Below are 18,155 nucleotides of genomic sequence, written 5' to 3'. Positions count from 1 at the left end.
ACTAGATAATTCTTATACTATAACTCACTAGACAAAAGTGTACCTCATTTTCCTGTTTTCATATATTTCTCAGGCCCTGCATATCAGTGCATTTCTGCTGCTGTTTAACAAGGTTTTTTCCTCACTGCTGCCTTTTCTGTCCACCAATGAAAGAAATTTTCCAAAGTCAGCACCATTTCCAATAGAAATTTGAGCAATATCCTCTTTTAATTGAAGAAATCTGTTTCAATAAAAGATTTTGCTAGAAGAGTTCAGCCAACTTTTTGATGGAAAGGTCAAGGTGATGTCAGCAAACCACTTTGGAATAGTTTATGGATCTAATTTGGTTACATATCAATGACTACTGCCACGAATAGCACTCTTTTTCTGGAAAACCATTGTTAATTGTGTGCAATGAGTAAATCATTCTTTTATGTTCAATTAGCCCAACATCTGATGGAGCTGCAGCTGTTGTTTTAGCTAATGAAGAGTTTGTGAGAAAACATGGATTGGAGTCAAAAGCAGTGGAAATTGTGGCCCAAGAGATGGTCACTGATCTTTCAAGTACATTTGAGGAGAATAGTTGTATTAAGGCGGTAGGTTTAAAATTTTTCTTTTCCTCTGCTCCCCACTTCTTATGCACATTGATCCTAATACTACTACAGATGTTTCCATGATAAAAATATCCAGATAGCACATGCATTGTACTTCAGTATATAGTTTATTTTTACTTCATAGTGTACACTTCAAAAAAAATCTTCTAGGATAAAAGATGCATCCGTGGAGTAATGCTAAGAAAACAATTTTTATATGTGTATATGTACGTATATAGGTATTAAATGTAGGATTGTAAAAAGTTTAGTGTTACGCTGCACTTTTCAAATTGTTTAGAACATCAAATTAAGGAGAGAACCTAAAAATTGTGAGACAGATGCAGCAATCATTGAATAATCTGTTTGTGACTTGAACCCATGTATCTAGTTTTCCTTCTCTTCTACAGAAGGGTTATGAATCTGAAAACCACATAATGTGTGGTGGTTATGTCATTCATAGGTTTAATTGCTAGTTTGATTAACTTAAACTTAAACCCAGAGGTAGGCCTAAACTGCAAAGTTTGGATGCAGAGCCAAGTTTTCTCAAAAGTTAGGGGTTATTTGCATCTATAGTTCTTGTATGAGTCAGTCTATTGTAATTAAGGACCAAATTCTGTCCTTTGTTGCATAGGTTAATGGAGCTGTGACAGTTTTCACCATCTGGGAATCTACCACATAATATTCAACCTCACTGATGTCAGTGGGGTTGCACAGGGGTAATTGAGGTGCAAATCAAATTAATGCATTCCAGAAAGTCTGATTTAAAAAATATTGAATATTAGCATTAAAGTCAAAGATGGCTGGCAGCAGAAGTACAGATTACTAGCTAAATAGAGATTTGAGGCTAAACTTTCAACTGACATAAGCATTTGCAATTCTTCTGACATCTATGGAATTGCTCCCAATTATACCAGCAGCATATCTTGCCCTTAATGACTAAATAATTTTGGCTGAGTATATTTTTACATGTGGGGAGAAGGAGTAGAGGAAGAGGAGAGCCATCACTTAGAATGTTCCTACAATAAAGTTTAGAATCTCAGATTTCTTGCTGCAAAATTATGCCACATAATGGAAATCTAAGACTGCAGTACACGGCACATTAATATTAGAATAGATTACCGTCATTTATAGGCCAGCTCACTAATAGCACATGTTCCGGTCACAACTAGCCGATGAGCATAGTCTAAAGTCTTGAACTTGAAATTGTGTGACTCACAATTTGTTGTTGTAGGTTGGCTATGATATGAGTAAAGAAGCTGCGAAAAGATGTTTTTCCAAAGCAGGTCTGAAACCTACAGATGTGGATGTGATTGAACTCCATGATTGTTTCTCATCTAATGAGCTCATTACTTATGAAGCTTTAGGACTTTGTCCGGAAGGTAATAACATTAATGAAGAATTTTAGTTTATTAAAATGGACAACATTAAACATGTCTTGTAACTTTAGTGTTTGTAACCAATGTTATTACTGCTTCATTGCATGAATCTGTCCTGTATGGTAAGAGCATTATTCTGTAACTTCATAAGGGTGAAGAAAAGCAAAATATTAATAAGTCATAAATAAACATATTGTAAAAACTGTAATTGGACAAATGACTCCATGTGGTAGTCTAAATGAATATCAAAAGGCAAATTAATGCATCACAGATATATGGTGCAAAAAATCATGTGGTTAGCAAGCTGCGGGGGGGGGGGAGAGTTCTCTTAAAAGGAAGTGTGTGTGTGTGTGCGGGGGGGAGTTGACTCACTTTCCTCCCTCTTATTTGTGTCTCAGCTTCAGGTCCCCCTTTTTTCAGCTGCTCAAGCTCTTGTTCCCTGTTCCTAGACTTGTATTCATTTATCCTAGATTTTGCTTTGCTTCCTTCCAGCTACTGCTGTGGCCAGTTGATCTTGCTACTTCTCAACCTTCTTAACACCATTTGTGCTTCCCTGCTGCTTCCAGTGGCAGTTAGGTTGCTATGACCTAATTTTCTGGCTAGTGTGAGTAAACACAGGGATTTTTTTCAATTTTTCTTTCCCACTTAATTCCCAGATGCACTTAGTCAACATTTATAGTTTTAAAAAATCCACCAACATTTAGAAAGGTATATTGAATTGGAAAACTTAGGGGCTAAAAAAATTAGAAATCTCCTAAAAGGTGTCTCCTGTTCTAATATCTTAGTTTTCCATAAGTTTGCTGACTATGCATTAACATTTTGTATTTAAGGTAAGACCTTTAAGGTAAGACCTTAAATTTTAATGTTGTAGTGTTTTTTTTACTTAAGGGGTTTGAACAAGAAGCATCAAATATAGATTTAAACCAATCATACAGCAAAGTTATGTGGCTTTATTTGAAATTTAAAGATAGTTTTGCTGATCAATTGTTTCAGAAGTATTCACTGAAAATAAAGGAGGGACTCAGTCTCAGATATGATTTTTTTTTCTTGATTCCAAATACAATACATCCAGAAGCCTTTGAATAGGTCCCACACAAAGGCTCTTAAGCAAAGTAAGCAATCACAGCAGAAACGGGGGAAGGTCCTCTCATTGGGTCAATAACTGGTTAAAAGACAGGAAACAAAAGGTAGGAATAAATGGTCAGTTTTCACCGTGGAGAGAGGTAAATAGCAGAGTCTCCCTAAGAATCTATATTGTAACTAGTGCTGTTCAACATATTCATAAGTGATCTGTAAAAAGGGGTAAACAGTGAGGTGACAAAGTTTGCAGATGATACAAAACGACTCAAGATAGTTAAGTCCAAAGCAGACTGCGAAGAGTTACAAAGGGATCTCACTAAACTGGGGGAATAGGCAACAAAATGGCAGATGAAATTCAGTGTTGATAAATGCAAAGTAATAAACATCAGAAAACATAATTCAAACTATACATACAAAATGTTGGGTTCTAAATTAGCTGTTTACACTCAAGAAAGAGATCTTGGAGTCCACAATGATAGTTCTCTGAAAACATCGGCTCAATGTGCAGCTGCAATCAAAAAAGCGAACAGGAAGAAAAATTAGGAAAAAATAGAAAATAAGACTGAAATTATCAAAATACCACTATCTATATCCATGATACGCCCACACCTTGAATGCTATGTGCAGTTCTGGTCACCCCATCTCAAAAAAGATATATTAGAATTGGAAAATTTACAGAAAAGGGCAACAAAAATGATTAGGGGTATAGCACAGCTTTCATATGAGGAGAGATTAAAAAGATTGGGATTGCTCATTTTAGAAAAGAGACAACTAAGGGGGATATGATAGAGGTCTATACAATCATGAATCGTGTGGAGAAAGAGAATAGGGAAGTGATATTTACCCCTTTACATGACACAAGTGTGACGCTGGCAGACCAAGTGCCAGCTCATGCCAAGGCCCCTATTCCTCACTGAACACTTACAAATGCATAGCTTGAAACCAGTCTTGTTTACCTGTGTGTTAGCGTTATCAAAATAGATATTAGATTTATAACAATGTGCTTAGTGTTTAGACTTTATGGAATGCTTATAGGATGCTGCATGTATATCAGTATCCCATGTCATAAAGTGATGTTACAGCGCAAACATTTAAACTATAAAAATGTTTAACTGTAAATTCCCCACAGTCACAGGAGAAGCATTGCCAAGTGTGACATATTAGTTTACCCCAAAAAGTATCATCTCCTGCCCATCAGGAAGAACTAGTGCATTCAGATGAACCATTGTTGAACAAAGACTTTGTTGATTGCTCCCCGTAGTCACCTATATGCAGGAGTGCTCGTCCCATCAGCTTGGATTCTGGGGTGAATGGGGATAAAAATCTCTGACAAGGAGAAACTGTCTCTTTATGCTGTTTGAACTCTGAGGGGAAAAGATTCCTAGACATAAGCAAGAGATTCCCAAGCTTCTTGGCTTGGGTTGGCCCCAAAGGACATAAAAGGACATAAAAACTTGATTATTATAGAAGCTTCTATTACCTTTTGAATTTAAGATTGTACCACATTTGTGTGTGTATGCTTACCTGCTTTAATCTTGTAAATAACTATAATTTCTTTCCTTAGTCAATAAATCTTTAGTTAGTTTATTATAGGATTGGCTACAAGTGTTGTCCTTGGTTTGAGATCTGAGTACAATTTACCTAGGGTAAGTGACTGGTCCTTTGGGACTGGGTGTAACCTGAATATTATTGTGATTTTTTGGTATGAAGTGACCATCTATCACATACTCCAGCTTGCCTGGGTGGCAAGATGAACTGGAATGCCCAAGGGGACTGCCAGTGATTCCATGGTAAGACTGTTAGAGTGCTTTAGGAGTTCACACTTATTACTGACTTGGTGAAATCTAATTATAGAACCTACAACTAGTTTTGGGGTTTCTGCTCTGCTTTTGACTCTGTTCTGAGTTTGGCACTCAGCCTTGAGCCACTCCAGACAGCATGACGACAACAATCAGGGGTCACCCAATGAAATTAATAGGCAACAGCTTTAAAACAAGTGTAAGGAAGTACTTCTTCATGCAACGCACAGTCAACCTGTGGAACTCATTGCCATAGGATGTTGTGAAGGCCAAAAATATAACTGTGTTTTAAAAAAAGAATAAGATAAGTTTATGGAGGATACGTCCATCACTGACTATTAGCTAAGATAGTCAGGGTCACAACTCCGTGCTCTGGATGTTCCTAAACCTCTGATTGCCAGAAGCTGTGACTGGACAATAGGGGATGGATCATTCGATGATTGCTCTGTTCTGTTCATTCTCTCTGAAGTAGCTGGCATTGGCCACTGTCGGAAGACAAGATACTGGGATTGATGGACTGTTGGTCTGCCCCAGTATAGCTTTTCTAATGTTCTAATGTTCAAAATATATTGAAGTATTACATTTCAGATTTTTAAAAGTTCAGCTTTTAAACATATTGATTTTTTCAGAAATTGAATTAAAAAGTTGAGAACATCCTCTGTGAATCATTTTCTGAAAAATAGCATGATTTTACTTAAACACCACTAGGTGGTGTATAGTCTTATTTATGAACAGGCAAGCTGAGATTTGAGGATTCAACAGAAATGCCTGCAAGACTTTAGACTCAAGATTTTTAACTGAACAAAGCTTTAAAAAGATCTCTTCCTCTATCCTTTTCTTCTTACTATCCCTTCCCTTTCTCTGACCTGTTCCTCTATACCACATTATTATTTGCTGGGTCTCTGTGGCACCAGGAGCAGCAAAAATGGTTGCAGTCATTTTCTATTTATTTAGATATGTACACTCATTAGTAAAAAGAAGCACCCACTCTTTGTTCTACATGTGTCATGGTGCACCTAGATAATGCAATACACTGCTCCTGTTACTCCCATTTGGTCAATTATTAACTTATAACTCAGTAGCATATTTTATATGGCATTTTTTCCTTGTGTTCTAATCAATTTCACTCTTCAGTCAATGTCATGAGAATATGTTTCTTTAACTTTACACCCTGAGAGCTCTTCAGTGGGAAAAGTGCTCAATCCAAATGCACAAGATTATTTGTACACCCCTATGAATCAAAATCTGGTACTTCATATTCATGTTTGAATACTGAAACTGTTAAGTAAGAATGTATGTATTTAAAAGTATTGAGTCTGCAGCATGCCAACAACTGCCATTAATATTACTGCTTTCAGAGTTGTAGCCATATTGGTCCCAGGATATGAGAGATACAGGGGAGGCGGTAGTATCTTTTATTGGATCAACTTCTATTGGTGACAGAGACAAGCTGTTGAGCTACGCAGACCTCTTCTTCAGGTCATGTACTTGAAAGCTTCTCTCTTCACTCTTGGGGGAATTTTGTGCCAAAAAATGAAAAATTCTGCTCACAGTATTCAAATTCTGCAAATTTTATTTGTCAAAATAACACTGTATAATCACACCAGTTTCAATTATTTTGGTAATTTATTTCAAAATATCTGTCAGCAAGTATGTCTGTAACAATACAGACACACACAAAAATTCCCCCAGGAGCAAAGATTTAAAGAAACCGCTATGACAACTCAGTTCCTGCTTCTCTGACCCCTCCCCCACAGAGCCCAGCCAGGGGGCCAGAGACTCACCCCCCCTTCCCCTCAGAGTCCAGCCATGGGCCCCCCAACCCAGACACTCACACCCCCTTTTTCCCAGAGCCCAGCTATGCCCCCTCCCCAGCTAGGGTTGCCAGTTTTGGTTGGACATATTCCTGGAGGTTTCATCATATGACATAATATTTAATTGAAGATTAATCTTTAATTTTTGGAGACTCCAGGACAATCCTGGAGGGTTGGTAACCGTACCCCCAGCCCATACACTCATACCTGCCTCCCCCCCAGAGCCCATCTGCGGGCCCCCCGGCCCAGACACTCACAGATCCTACCCTTCTAGAACCCAAGGATCCAGAAGCAGAAACAGCCTGATGTTGGGTCCCAGGCTTGCAGTTTCCTGCGTGCCACCACCTCCTTTCTTCCAGGCGTCCTGGGAACTGCAGCTGCTGGGAACCGTCCAGTTCCCTCCCCCTCTCTCTGGCCTTTTTTTCTATTTAGGAGCTGGACTCTGCTGGGTCCAGCAGCCCTAATGGCGGCCAACATCTCTGCAGCCCATTTCTATTGGGGGGGGGGGAATTCTGCATGCCCAACATTAATTTCTGCAAAATTCTGCATTGCGCAGTGGTGCAGAATTCCCCCAGGAGCATTTCTTTCACTAACAGAAATTGGTCCGATAAAAGATATTCCCTCACCCACTTTGTGTCTCATTAATATTACTGCAAGTTGTGATTTCCTGTGAAAAACATAACAGTATTTGCAATGACTAACTGCTCCTTTTCAGGTACATTTGCTCTTTTCATTATAATTTTACCAATTCTTAATCTAATTATTGTATAAACTGAAAAGCTTATATAGTGTACTAAAATATATATTTAGTGGGCAATGGAAGCAAATGACTCAAAACATATGCAATAATATCCAGAAGTAACAGTAAGGTTTAAAAATGTACCATAAGGTGACTTTTTTTTTTTTACAGCTATTTTCCCCTTTTCAATTACTATTTTATAGGAAGAGCTGGGGAGCTGATTGATAGAGGAGACAATACTTATGGTGGAAAATGGGTGGTAAACCCCAGTGGTGGTTTGATTTCTAAAGGACATCCATTGGGTGCCACAGGTAAGGCAAATATAGAATTTGTATTTCTAATGATTTTGAGGTCTGCATGTGGAAACTGACAGTCTCTCCATCAGGTTCTGAAGGTATCCGTGATTATGAATGGTGAAATAATTGTGCAGAAGGAGTGCTGGGGTCTGAGAATATAATGTGTCTGTCTAATGACTTCCAATATATAAGAAGTTATCTTGCTATTGGTGGTTTTTTTCACTTACAAAGGTCAAAATACTCTCTTGACTTTATGCAGTTTACTCTTAATGTTTACCACCTTTGAGCTATGAAAATGAATTTTGTATTTGTCATATACATTTCATTAGTTAACTAAATGAATAGTTCAAATAATAGAGGGTGATATGTGACATAACTTTTGCTTAAATTAAAAGTGATTTTTTTTAAAAGGAGTGGGCTAGAATTTGTTTTTCTTAATTAAAATAAAATCCGTTTTCACTTGACTTAAAATGTCTAAGTAGCTAGATGTACCGAGGTATTTTGCACAGACCTAATTAATCTGTCCGGAGAGAGCAAACATGTTCAAGAGAGAGTTCATATTGTTGACAAAGCATACGGAGTTAAGATATAATTTTTTTTCTTTCGAGACTTGAGTACTTACTACTTTTTCTTTAAGTTTCAATAGACTATACTAAGAATACATTTTTTTCTTTGCAGAGAGTACTTGAATATACAGTTTACACTGAGATATAAACATATATTTTTCTATTTTAGAGACTACTCCAATCAAAATCAAGCTATTATTTTTAAAATGTTGTAGTTTTATTTTATATACAAAGTCTGTCTCCAGCTGCCTATTCAGAGAAAGGGATTCAAAGTAGTTGAGGTGAATATTATCTTCTGCATTATATAATGTGTCCGCTGAAGACTTTTATGGTTATGCAGTAATTTAAATCTCAACCTTCAACCAACTTTCTCATGCATTCCTTTGAAACTTCCAGTTTTGTACTTCAGCAGTCTTTCTCAGAAGCTAAATACCTGTGGTTTTAGAAGTGCCATTTTAGCAAGACATATCCCAATTTCTTTTTTCAATAATAATTTTAGTTTAAGACCATCTGTAATTTCTCTCTGGATTGCCACAATTTAATGGGCTTCATTAGATGTTTTCCATATGTATATAGGAAAGTATACTGCATATAACATAATAAAATGTGATTATAGCGTACCCATGTGTTTACCATAATATACGTTTATTCATAAATGCTGCAACACTTCTTTGAAGAGCTATTCAGTTATAATCTAAATGTAAGATGCTTAAAATGTAAATCTTAAACCAGTTTCTGTGGTGTTATATGATGAAGGGTCAGGCTGGCATTGAACTTTGTACTTAGCTTTTTACTGATTGTGAACTTTGTAAACTTCATTTTTCTTTTGACCTGCATATATTTGGATCTATTTGGGACAATCCTTACCTTAAACACCAGCTAATACTTCATGGAGTACTTGAAGTATTGTTTCAATTCAATTGAAAAAGAATTATGATTTTTATAAGCAAGTCATCCACCACCACTGTTAAAAGTGTGGAGAACCCATCAGATTTTTGATAGAGCCTTGAAATCCTATATGGGTAATTTTGCTTCTCACTGAGCCAGTTGGTCATTTCTGGAAAAAACTCTAAAGGCTTTTTAGAAATTACGTGTGTATTCTCTGCTGATTTGCTATTTAATATAGTATGTTTAACTTTCAGCAATATTGTTAACTGAGAACTTTTCTAATATTGATTTTGGATGTGCCAACTTAGATGATTAGGTGTTATGTTTTTCTTCGAGCGATGATCCCTATATGGATTCCAAAATGGGTATGCATACGCCGGAGTCAGAACGGTTCATGGTAGTATCCGTTGACCTGCACGTGCGTCGTGCATTGACCGCGTGGCATGTCTGAGGCTTTAAGAGGCTACACGGGTTGACGCTGCTCCAGTTTCTCCTTACCGCTGGATGGCCAGAGTCAGAACCCCTGTTCCTCGGTACTCTTAGCTTACCAAGAGAGATGTTCTTTGATCGTTGTCTGTAGATAGTTTTTACTAGTTGTATATGGTTGTCCATTTGTTAGCTAGGTTTTCTTTGTTGGACTCCTCCCCAGCCCAGGGACTATGCTCTGGCAAGCCAGTTTTAAATACTGTGCTTCATGCCCACGGTCCTTCTCTGTGAGTGACGAGCACCAACATTGTCTGTATTCTTTGGGCGAAGCTCACATTGCCGCCCGCTGCTTCATCTGCCACTCTTTCCCTGATTGGCCTCAAGAGGCCAGAGAACTTTGCCTTTGCAAGTTTTGTATGGAGGAGGTAATGTGACCATGTGCACAACCGGATCCAGGACCAACAGATCCATCAGAGTGGCGCTTCGTACAGGTGGTGAGCTCCTCCCTGGGCCTTTCCCAGCTGGCACCAGAGGCACTACCGCTACTGCCCAAGACCCACCATGCTCATAAGAGGCACAGCTATGGACATAAGGGCGGCTCCCCGATGGGGACTGTCTCTAAACACATCATTGCTTCCTTGAGCTGTGCCAGGTCAGGTGAGAAGTCACACATCAACTCGGATGCTCCAGTGACAAAAAATCCCATTCAGAGCATAAGTCCAAGCACCGCGCTCCATCGGCCCTGCCACTGGCCGCAGTGACTGGCCTGCTGCTGTCACCTCCGGCTCCATCCACTCCACTGGGATGTCTGGACTTGCATGCCCAGTCTTACATACACCAGGGCGCTTGTCCCCTCTCATGCCAACGGCTGAACTGATGTTGCCATATGCCGGCTCCAGTCCACTCTCAGGCATATTGTTGCTCCCGGAATACCGGCTCCCATGGATGAGCCCCTTCTCCTTCAGCATCCTGCTCTGCTCTGCCTCTCTCTGCTGGGCCCTTCCACAGAGGAACCTCTTTTGCTCTTGGACCATCTGGCTTCATCTCATCCCACACTGACGGTTCCGACGACTCTGCCTCTACTGGACCTGTCTTTGGCCTCGGAGTGGTCCTCCAAGCCGGATTCTGCCTTCTTGCCCGCCCAGTCATATAGCCTGGACCCCTGGCGCCACCCATAGAAACCAATGTACGCCCCACTGGTCAACCCATAGTTCCATTACTTGCAAGCACTGCTGATGCCAGGCAACCCCTATGCCTGACCCTACTGAGCTGCTTGGGACCCCGACAGCAATTGTGGGGGACAACCATGCCTGCATCACCGGCTGTCCCCTATGCACACCGTCCCTCCCTCTGTCTATGAGAAGCCCCAGGACTTTCCGGCACCGACAGCACCACTGGACCCTCTGGTCCCTATTTGTGTCTCTTCCTCCCCGGACGATGCCCTTATTCTGCTCTCTCTCTCCCCATTGACCACCTGCAACACCAGGATCTGCTACGGCCCTCAACCTGCCTGTAAATGATGTACAGGACCCCCAGAACCATTTTCTGCACATATTGCAACCCCCCCGGGCCTTCCCCTACTGTTCTGCCTACTCACAAGGCCGTTTTACAACTGGCTCAAACAGTCTGGCACACCCCAGCTTCTTGTGCCCCTGCTTCGAAGCGGGTGGAGTGTCTCTACTTCGTGCCCTCCAAAGGCACAGACTTTCTATGTAGTCACCCGCCATGAAATTCTCTTGTAGTCCATGCAGCGATTGAGCGTGCCTGGCAACAGCACTTTAAATCTAACACCCCTTTCCCCCCTGTGCCAATCGCAGTGCCAAGAAGCTGGACTTGTTGGCTGCAAGGTCAACTCCTCTGTGGGTCTACAATTCTGCATTGCCAGCTACCAGGCCATCCTGGAAAAGTACGACTTCCTCTCATGCTCTAAACTGAGGGACCTTCAAGCCTTCCTCCATCCAGAGAAGCAGCAGGACTTCAACACCTTCTGGACGAAGGCAAGTTGGTCCCAACGTTCCTCCAGGGAGCGGTTGATGCTGCTGATACAGCATCCCGCTCTCTGGCCTCAGGGGTTGTCATCCACTGTGATTGCTGGCTATAATCCAGCAGGTTTCTGAAGGAGGTCCAGACTACACTTGAGGACCTCCCCTTTGACAATAACAAAGTGTTTAGCGACAAAACCAGTGAGTCCCTGCACTCCCTTAAGGACCTTCGTGCCACCCTCTGGTCGCTGGGCATATACACCCTGGCCCCAACATGCAGGCAACAAAGGTTGTCCTTCAGCAGGGCCGTCCCTAGAGGGGTGCAGGGCCTGGGGTGGAAGTGACGAATCTGTCACTTCCAAGGGCTGACCCGTCACTTCCGGGACTGACTGCAGCGGGTAGGGGAGGCGGTACCTCACCAAACAGCCAGGCGTGGCCCCGCCCACACTACGCCTCTCCAGGGCCCCGCTCCGGCGGAGCCGCTGGGCTCCAGGGGGCTGGGGCCATGCTGCCCGCCTTCCTGGGGCTGGGTAGCCTGCGGTGGAGCTGTGCGCTCTCCCTCCTGGTGCTCCGGGGCTGGGGAGGCTGCCGCCGCCACGCTGTTCCTCAGGTGGAAGGGGCGGGGTTGGGGGTTAACCTCCCCCAGCCAGTGGTTCACACGCCATCCATGTGAGCCGGCCAATCGCACTGGCCCGTGGGACCCAGAGCGGTCACCCCAATTCATCGTACCCTGGGGATGGCTCTGTCCTTCAGACCCCGCCCTCATGCCACCTACCAGCCCTATCCTCAGTGTCTCCTGGAAGTGTTTTAGCATCATCTGCTCACTACAGCCCCACTATTCCACTGCCACTGCTCCTGCCACTTCTGCCTTCCTGCAATGTTCCTCCAAGCAGCCCTTCCTGGAGACCCGCGAACCTCCCTCCACCCCTGCAGTCACCCCCCCCCCCAAAATTGTTTTTGGGGGTCATCTTGCCCTTTTTGGTCACAACTGGGCGCGATTACCACCGATAGCTGAGTGGTGGACACTGGTCACCGGGGTACCTCATAGAATTCTCCTTCCTGCCCCGTCACTCACTCCGGGGGCCTCTCGGGGATCCTTCCCAATACCATCTTCTCTGAGAGGAAGCAGATGCCCTCTTTTGGAAGAGCACCATAGAATCTGTTCAACAGCACTACCATGGCCGTGGTTTCTACTCCCCTTACTGCCTCGTACTGAAGAAGGGGGCCTCCAGCCCATTTTGGATCTCCGGTTGTTGAACAACTGGCTCCTCGTGGCTCCATCGCAGGCCTGCCTCCTTATCACTGTCGGGACCCTTCATATCCTCCTAGACACCTTGGGGATTTGCATCAATGAGGAGAAATCGGTCCTTACCCCTACCTGCATGTTCATTTTCATAGGGGCTCGTCTGTACTCTATCGCGGCCCATATCTTTTTTCCCCTTGGACTGCTTCACCGCCCTCACTGCTCTCATCACGCAGCTCCACCGTCGTCCATGCACACGAGTCCGTCAGTGCCCCCTCTCTCTTGTACCAAATGGCAGCTTGCATCTCTTTCACGCTGCATGCCTGCCTCCATATGCGTTGCCTCCAGCTGTGGCTCCACTGCATCTATGATCCTCAATCAGACAGCCTAGGCAAACTGGTCTTGCTTCCTCCCTCTGTCCTCACCTCGCTCATGTGGTGGTGCAACCTGTCCACAGTCTTAGCCTGCATCCCTTTCATGCCCCCACAGCCCATACCACTCTCACCACGGATGCCTTGCTCGTTGGCCTGGGTGCTCATCTGGGCGGCCACGTGGCTCAGAGCCTCTGGTCCCCCAGGGAAGCGCAGATGCACATCAACATCCTGGAGCTCTATGCCATCTGCCTCACCTGCCGAGTTTTCCTGCCCTTCCTCCGCTCACGGCATGTTCAGCTGTTAAGAACATAAGAGCGGCCATACTGGGTCAGACCAAAGATCCATCTAGCCCAGTATCCTGTCTTCCGACAGTGGCCAATGCCATGTGTCCCAGAGGGAATGAACAGAACAGGTAATCATCAAGTGGTCCATCCCCTGTCACACATTTCCAGCTCTTGGCAAACAGAGGCTAGGGACACCATCCCTGCCCATCCTGGTTAATAGCCATTGATGGATCTATCCTCCATGAATTTATCTAGTTCTTTTTTGAAGCCTGTTATAGTCTTGGCCTTCACAACATCCTCTGGCAAGGAGTTCCACAGGTTGACTGTGCATTGTGTGAAAAAATACTTTCTTTTCTTTGTTTTAAACCTACTGCCTATTATCCAGATCCAAATACATCATGGTCCTGTATGCCAGCATACTTTCCTGTATAACGTAAAAACAAAGCACTACTTGAGCAGTATGCTTTTTTTGTTGTTTGTTTTTTTAACTTTAAAAAAATACAACCTCTAACTTGTTCAGGAGTCTTTGTGATCAGTTTTTTATTTCTGTAAGAAATACTTAACAAATGGTTTTGAATTCAGCTTGTTACTGCCAGCCTTTGAAGTATTTCATTATTACTGTTATTTATTTATTTATTCCTACCGCAGAATTGAAAGAAGTACTTCTTTCCTCTAATTCCTAAAAGTGTCAAGAATGCTCTGCTAATGCAGTCTTTTGACAGACTTTTAGCAGAAGGATTTATAGTACTGCCATCAAGGTGTGAAAAATAGAACTACTTAAAAATTCTTTATATGGTTTTCAGAACTTAGTCTCTTTTTAAAGGCTAAACACTGTCACGCAGCTGTTTTTGTAATAAAGCCTTCATTAAAGAATTGGAATTTTCTTGAAGGGACCCTCACGTTGGTAGGCCAGAATTTGACATTCTGAGTAATGACTTCATCTGGAAGGTATTACCATAAAATGGTTAAAGAATAAGGAAACTAATCTTCCATATAGTGGACATTTTGAAGGGGATGAAAGTGAAAAATACATCACTTTGAGTCACAAACTCGTATGTTTATAGAGTATGCGTGCACAGATGTATATGCTATGTATTTTTCTTTTTCCTAAAACTGTGAAAATATTAGTTTTCTAAAACCAAAGATTGCTTAAGAGAGACAGCCTGAAGCCCAAAGTCGGGTATAAGAGTACTAAAATATGCCAGTATTGCAGCTCCAAAGTCAGGATAAAGCTAACTCTGCGGGGTGTTTATTTCACTGGAGAAATTGCACAATTTCTGTCCTATCTTTCAAGGAAGATGAAAGTACAGACAAATACAGTGATTGTGGGCTTTTTAAAATAAACTTAGGCAAATTAGTCAAAAAATTTAGGTACCCCAACGTATCATCAAATAGGGCTCAATCCAAGGCCCATTGAAATCAATGGAAGATTTCAATGGGCCTTCGATCCAAGGCCATATTCTGCTTCACTGTTTTACTTTATATAGTTAGTTTTTTAATTGCTGAAAAGATCTTTACAAATTGGGAGGCAAAAATTATTAAATATTTTTAAAGGAATTAAAAAAAAAAAAGTTCATGCCTATAGAACAATTGAAAGGGTGCTTTATCGAAAAAATTAAAGTTGACAGTGTTCTTTAAGCTAAAGCTTTCCAGAAGCACCACTCTAAGTATTGGTCAATTTTTAGTCTTGCCCAGGTTCATAGTGTCCTTCTTGTTTGCTTGTTCTTTTTAAAACTACAGTCAGAATGATCAAATGGTAAGTTTTGTATTGTGTAGAAATAATTCTCTATTAAGTGTTATATCAATGATAAGAAATGTTTGTCTAAGCAATCTTATTACAGTATTACATTTTGACGTGTACTAAAACTTCATGAAACAAATATTTTCAAAATAGATTGAAACACTTTGTCATATTATCCCATATTTTAGCTATATAAGAGCTAAATAATATAATATTATTACCTAAGTCATGGTCAGTATTGGATTTGACATAAAAGAAAACAGCATTTTTAAGATTGTTCTTTTTTAAATCAGTATAACTTTCTAGCCCTAAGCACTCCTAGTTTTTGTATTCCTTTCAGTTGATGTATGCAGTGTAGTTGTAGCTGTGTTGGTCCCAGGATATTAATAATATCTTTTATGGACCAGCTTCTGTTGGTGAGAGAGACAAGCTTTCGAGCCACACAGACCTGAAAAAGAGCTCTATGTGGCTCGAAAACTTCTCTCCAACAGAAGTTGGTCCAATAAAAGATATTACCTCACCATTTAAGCTTCTGTTTAAAAAAAAAAGGGGGGGGGCTTTTTTCTTAGGATTTTGGCAACTGGAGTTCTTTAAATTTGAGTTTGCTGAAGAGGTAGCATGATATGAAACATTATTGTATTTGTTGCTTGCTCTTGCAATAGTTGGAATGTTTTAAGATCTGTCTTCTCTGTGTTTGATTTTTTAGGTCTGGCTCAGTGTGCTGAACTCTGCTGGCAGCTAAGAGGGGAAGCTGGGAAGAGACAAGTTCCTGGTGCAAAGGTTGCTCTGCAACATAACATAGGTCTTGGTGGTGCTGTAGTTGTAACATTATACAGAATGGGTTTTCCTGAAGCTGTACGGTGAGCTTTTAGCTATTTGTATTTATATAAATGTCATCAGAGAAGAGGTAGCATTATTCTTTACTTTGGAAGACAGAGATTTTCTGTTTGAGTGCAGCATAAAGTAGGATGTAATGTTTAAATAGTGTGGTAGATCCAGTTTGGTAGTGCTGAAATGAAAATGTGCATATAATTGGCTTATTTTGCACATGCAATACAGTTTTCTCAGTACCCTACTAAATAGACTGCTTGGATTATGTGTGTTCCCTCACAGCAGGGGAAAATGCAGTTCCTGAATGCACGACTTTCTCAATGCTTATGTGCAGCTATTTTTCCTGCAGTCTATTTCAACTTTTATAGTGGTTTTGGTGTTGGTCACGATGGCTTCTCCGCCCCCCCCCCCCCATTGTGTTCTAATAAGTATCTGTCTCCATGTCCATAATTCTAAATAAATTTAAGGAAAAGGGATATGAAAAACTAGCACTGATACTTTGATATGATTCTTGTAAAACTCCAGACGTTTTAAGACTGCAATTAAATTGCCAGAAAGCAGCATGAAAGCTACAACCTTCATACCTTTAGTACTTCAAAATGCTCCAGTTTGAATGCACAGGTCACTGACCGTTCGTAGATATTGTAGTAAATAGTCATAGATTCCTTTATTTGTTTAGATGTACAAATAATAGTTATTTAGATAAGAAATACGAAATAAAACAGTAGCTTCATGCCTTTTCTGTTCAAGAGCAGTTATTTTTTGTAGTAGAAAAATCTTAGTTTCACAGAGGACATGTGAGGTGGGATTTTGTTTTTTAAACTATCAAGCACCTGATATTTTTCTTTGGGGTTCTTATTTAATGGAGTTTTGCCATTGTCTTCAGTGGGGCCAGGATTTCCAATCCTACTCGCAACAGAGATGCCTGTTTCAAAATCTGTGCAGTGTAAGGTTTGTTACTACTTATTGGAAGTTTGTTTACTATTGGGAAGGGTTTAATAATCCCTATCACAGATTTTGATAGTGATATGAATATTTGATGGCTTTGGTGATGACAACAGATGTGGAATATTTGCATAGGAATTGGGATTGGTGTTTCTGCTTGTACAAATATTTTTGCAATAATATTTATTTAAAAAGAGTAATGTAGGCATAACCCCCCCCCAGTTTAGGAACAAGTGTATGTACACGTGTTCTTACAGCAGAATGATAATTGGGATTATAGGCATATGAGGGAGTTTCCATACAAAGAGAGAGTATAGGATATAGAATTTCATAATTCAGACAGGCAAAAGTAAGAGAAGATACGCTACAGATATATAAATGAATGAAAGGTATACGGAAGTCCATTTGAGTTTTCATATTTTTCTGGTCCCATAGTAAAAGGATAAGGGGGGGTGGTAAACATTAAACAGGTATATTAATCTGAGGAACTCTGTCATGGGATTATCTAGGCCAAGAATTTGGTAAGATTAAAAATGGTAAATCTATATGAATAAAAATATCTTCTATAGCAGCTGTAAGGGTCATCAGGTTTTCATTGGTGAGCTATCAGGTGTGGTCATAGAGAAATTCCCTTGTTGTATAATACGCATATTTAAGTGGCACTGTAGAAGTTTTATACCTTCCTGTGGCTGATCCAGTTTTGGTCAGGGTTGTAGAATGCCATACCATTGTAAATGCATAATTGGTCCATTCCTGTAAAGCAATTCCAAACTGTTTTTATTTTCAAAACTTTATATATGTTGTAGTTTTAAATTATTAATATGAACAGGGGTTGTACCAAAATATGCCAGTCCATAAAAATAAAAGGATTTGGGAACTATCGTGAATAGTTCAGTCTTTTCTTTATATTAGGGTTACCATATTTCGTGCCTCCAAATGGAGGACACCCCCATGGGCCCTGGCCCAGCCCCGCCCACACCCCCGCCCCAACTCCGCCCCCTCCCAAAGTCTCCGCCCCCTCCCCTGCTTCCCGCGAACATTTAATTCGCGGGAAGCCTGTAGCAGGTAAGGGGCGGTGTGGGGGGAGGAGGGGCGGCCCAGGCTGGCCCCCCGGCGGCTCCAGCCTGGGTCGGCTCGGGCCCTGGGGTGCCGGCCCCCGCCCAGCACTGCCGGCCCCTGGCGGCCCCGCGGACCCCCCC

General features: G+C 41.4%; 1 protein-coding gene across 4 annotated transcripts in view; it reads left to right on the top strand.

Annotated features, from left to right (window-relative positions):
- The window catches only part of SCP2 (sterol carrier protein 2), a 57,047-nt gene that overhangs the window by 20,728 nt on the left and 18,164 nt on the right, over window positions 1-18,155 (top strand). For all 4 annotated transcript variants that reach the window (XR_004646780.1, XR_004646779.1, XM_034778599.1 and 1 more), the window contains exons 9-12: window positions 425-575; window positions 1,804-1,951; window positions 7,584-7,691; window positions 15,887-16,040. Coding sequence is in view for 2 of the 4 variants with exons in the window: in XM_034778599.1 (XP_034634490.1) it covers window positions 425-575; window positions 1,804-1,951; window positions 7,584-7,691; window positions 15,887-16,040 (561 nt within the window). In the remaining 2 variants the exon portion in view is untranslated. The remainder of the gene's footprint in view (window positions 1-424; window positions 576-1,803; window positions 1,952-7,583; window positions 7,692-15,886; window positions 16,041-18,155) is intronic.

This window comes from Trachemys scripta, chromosome 8 (assembly GCF_013100865.1).
Source record: "Trachemys scripta elegans isolate TJP31775 chromosome 8, CAS_Tse_1.0, whole genome shotgun sequence".
NCBI lineage: Eukaryota > Metazoa > Chordata > Testudines > Emydidae > Trachemys > Trachemys scripta.
Note: the sequence above shows the minus strand (reverse complement) of the source record. Positions and strands in the feature narration are given on the sequence as shown.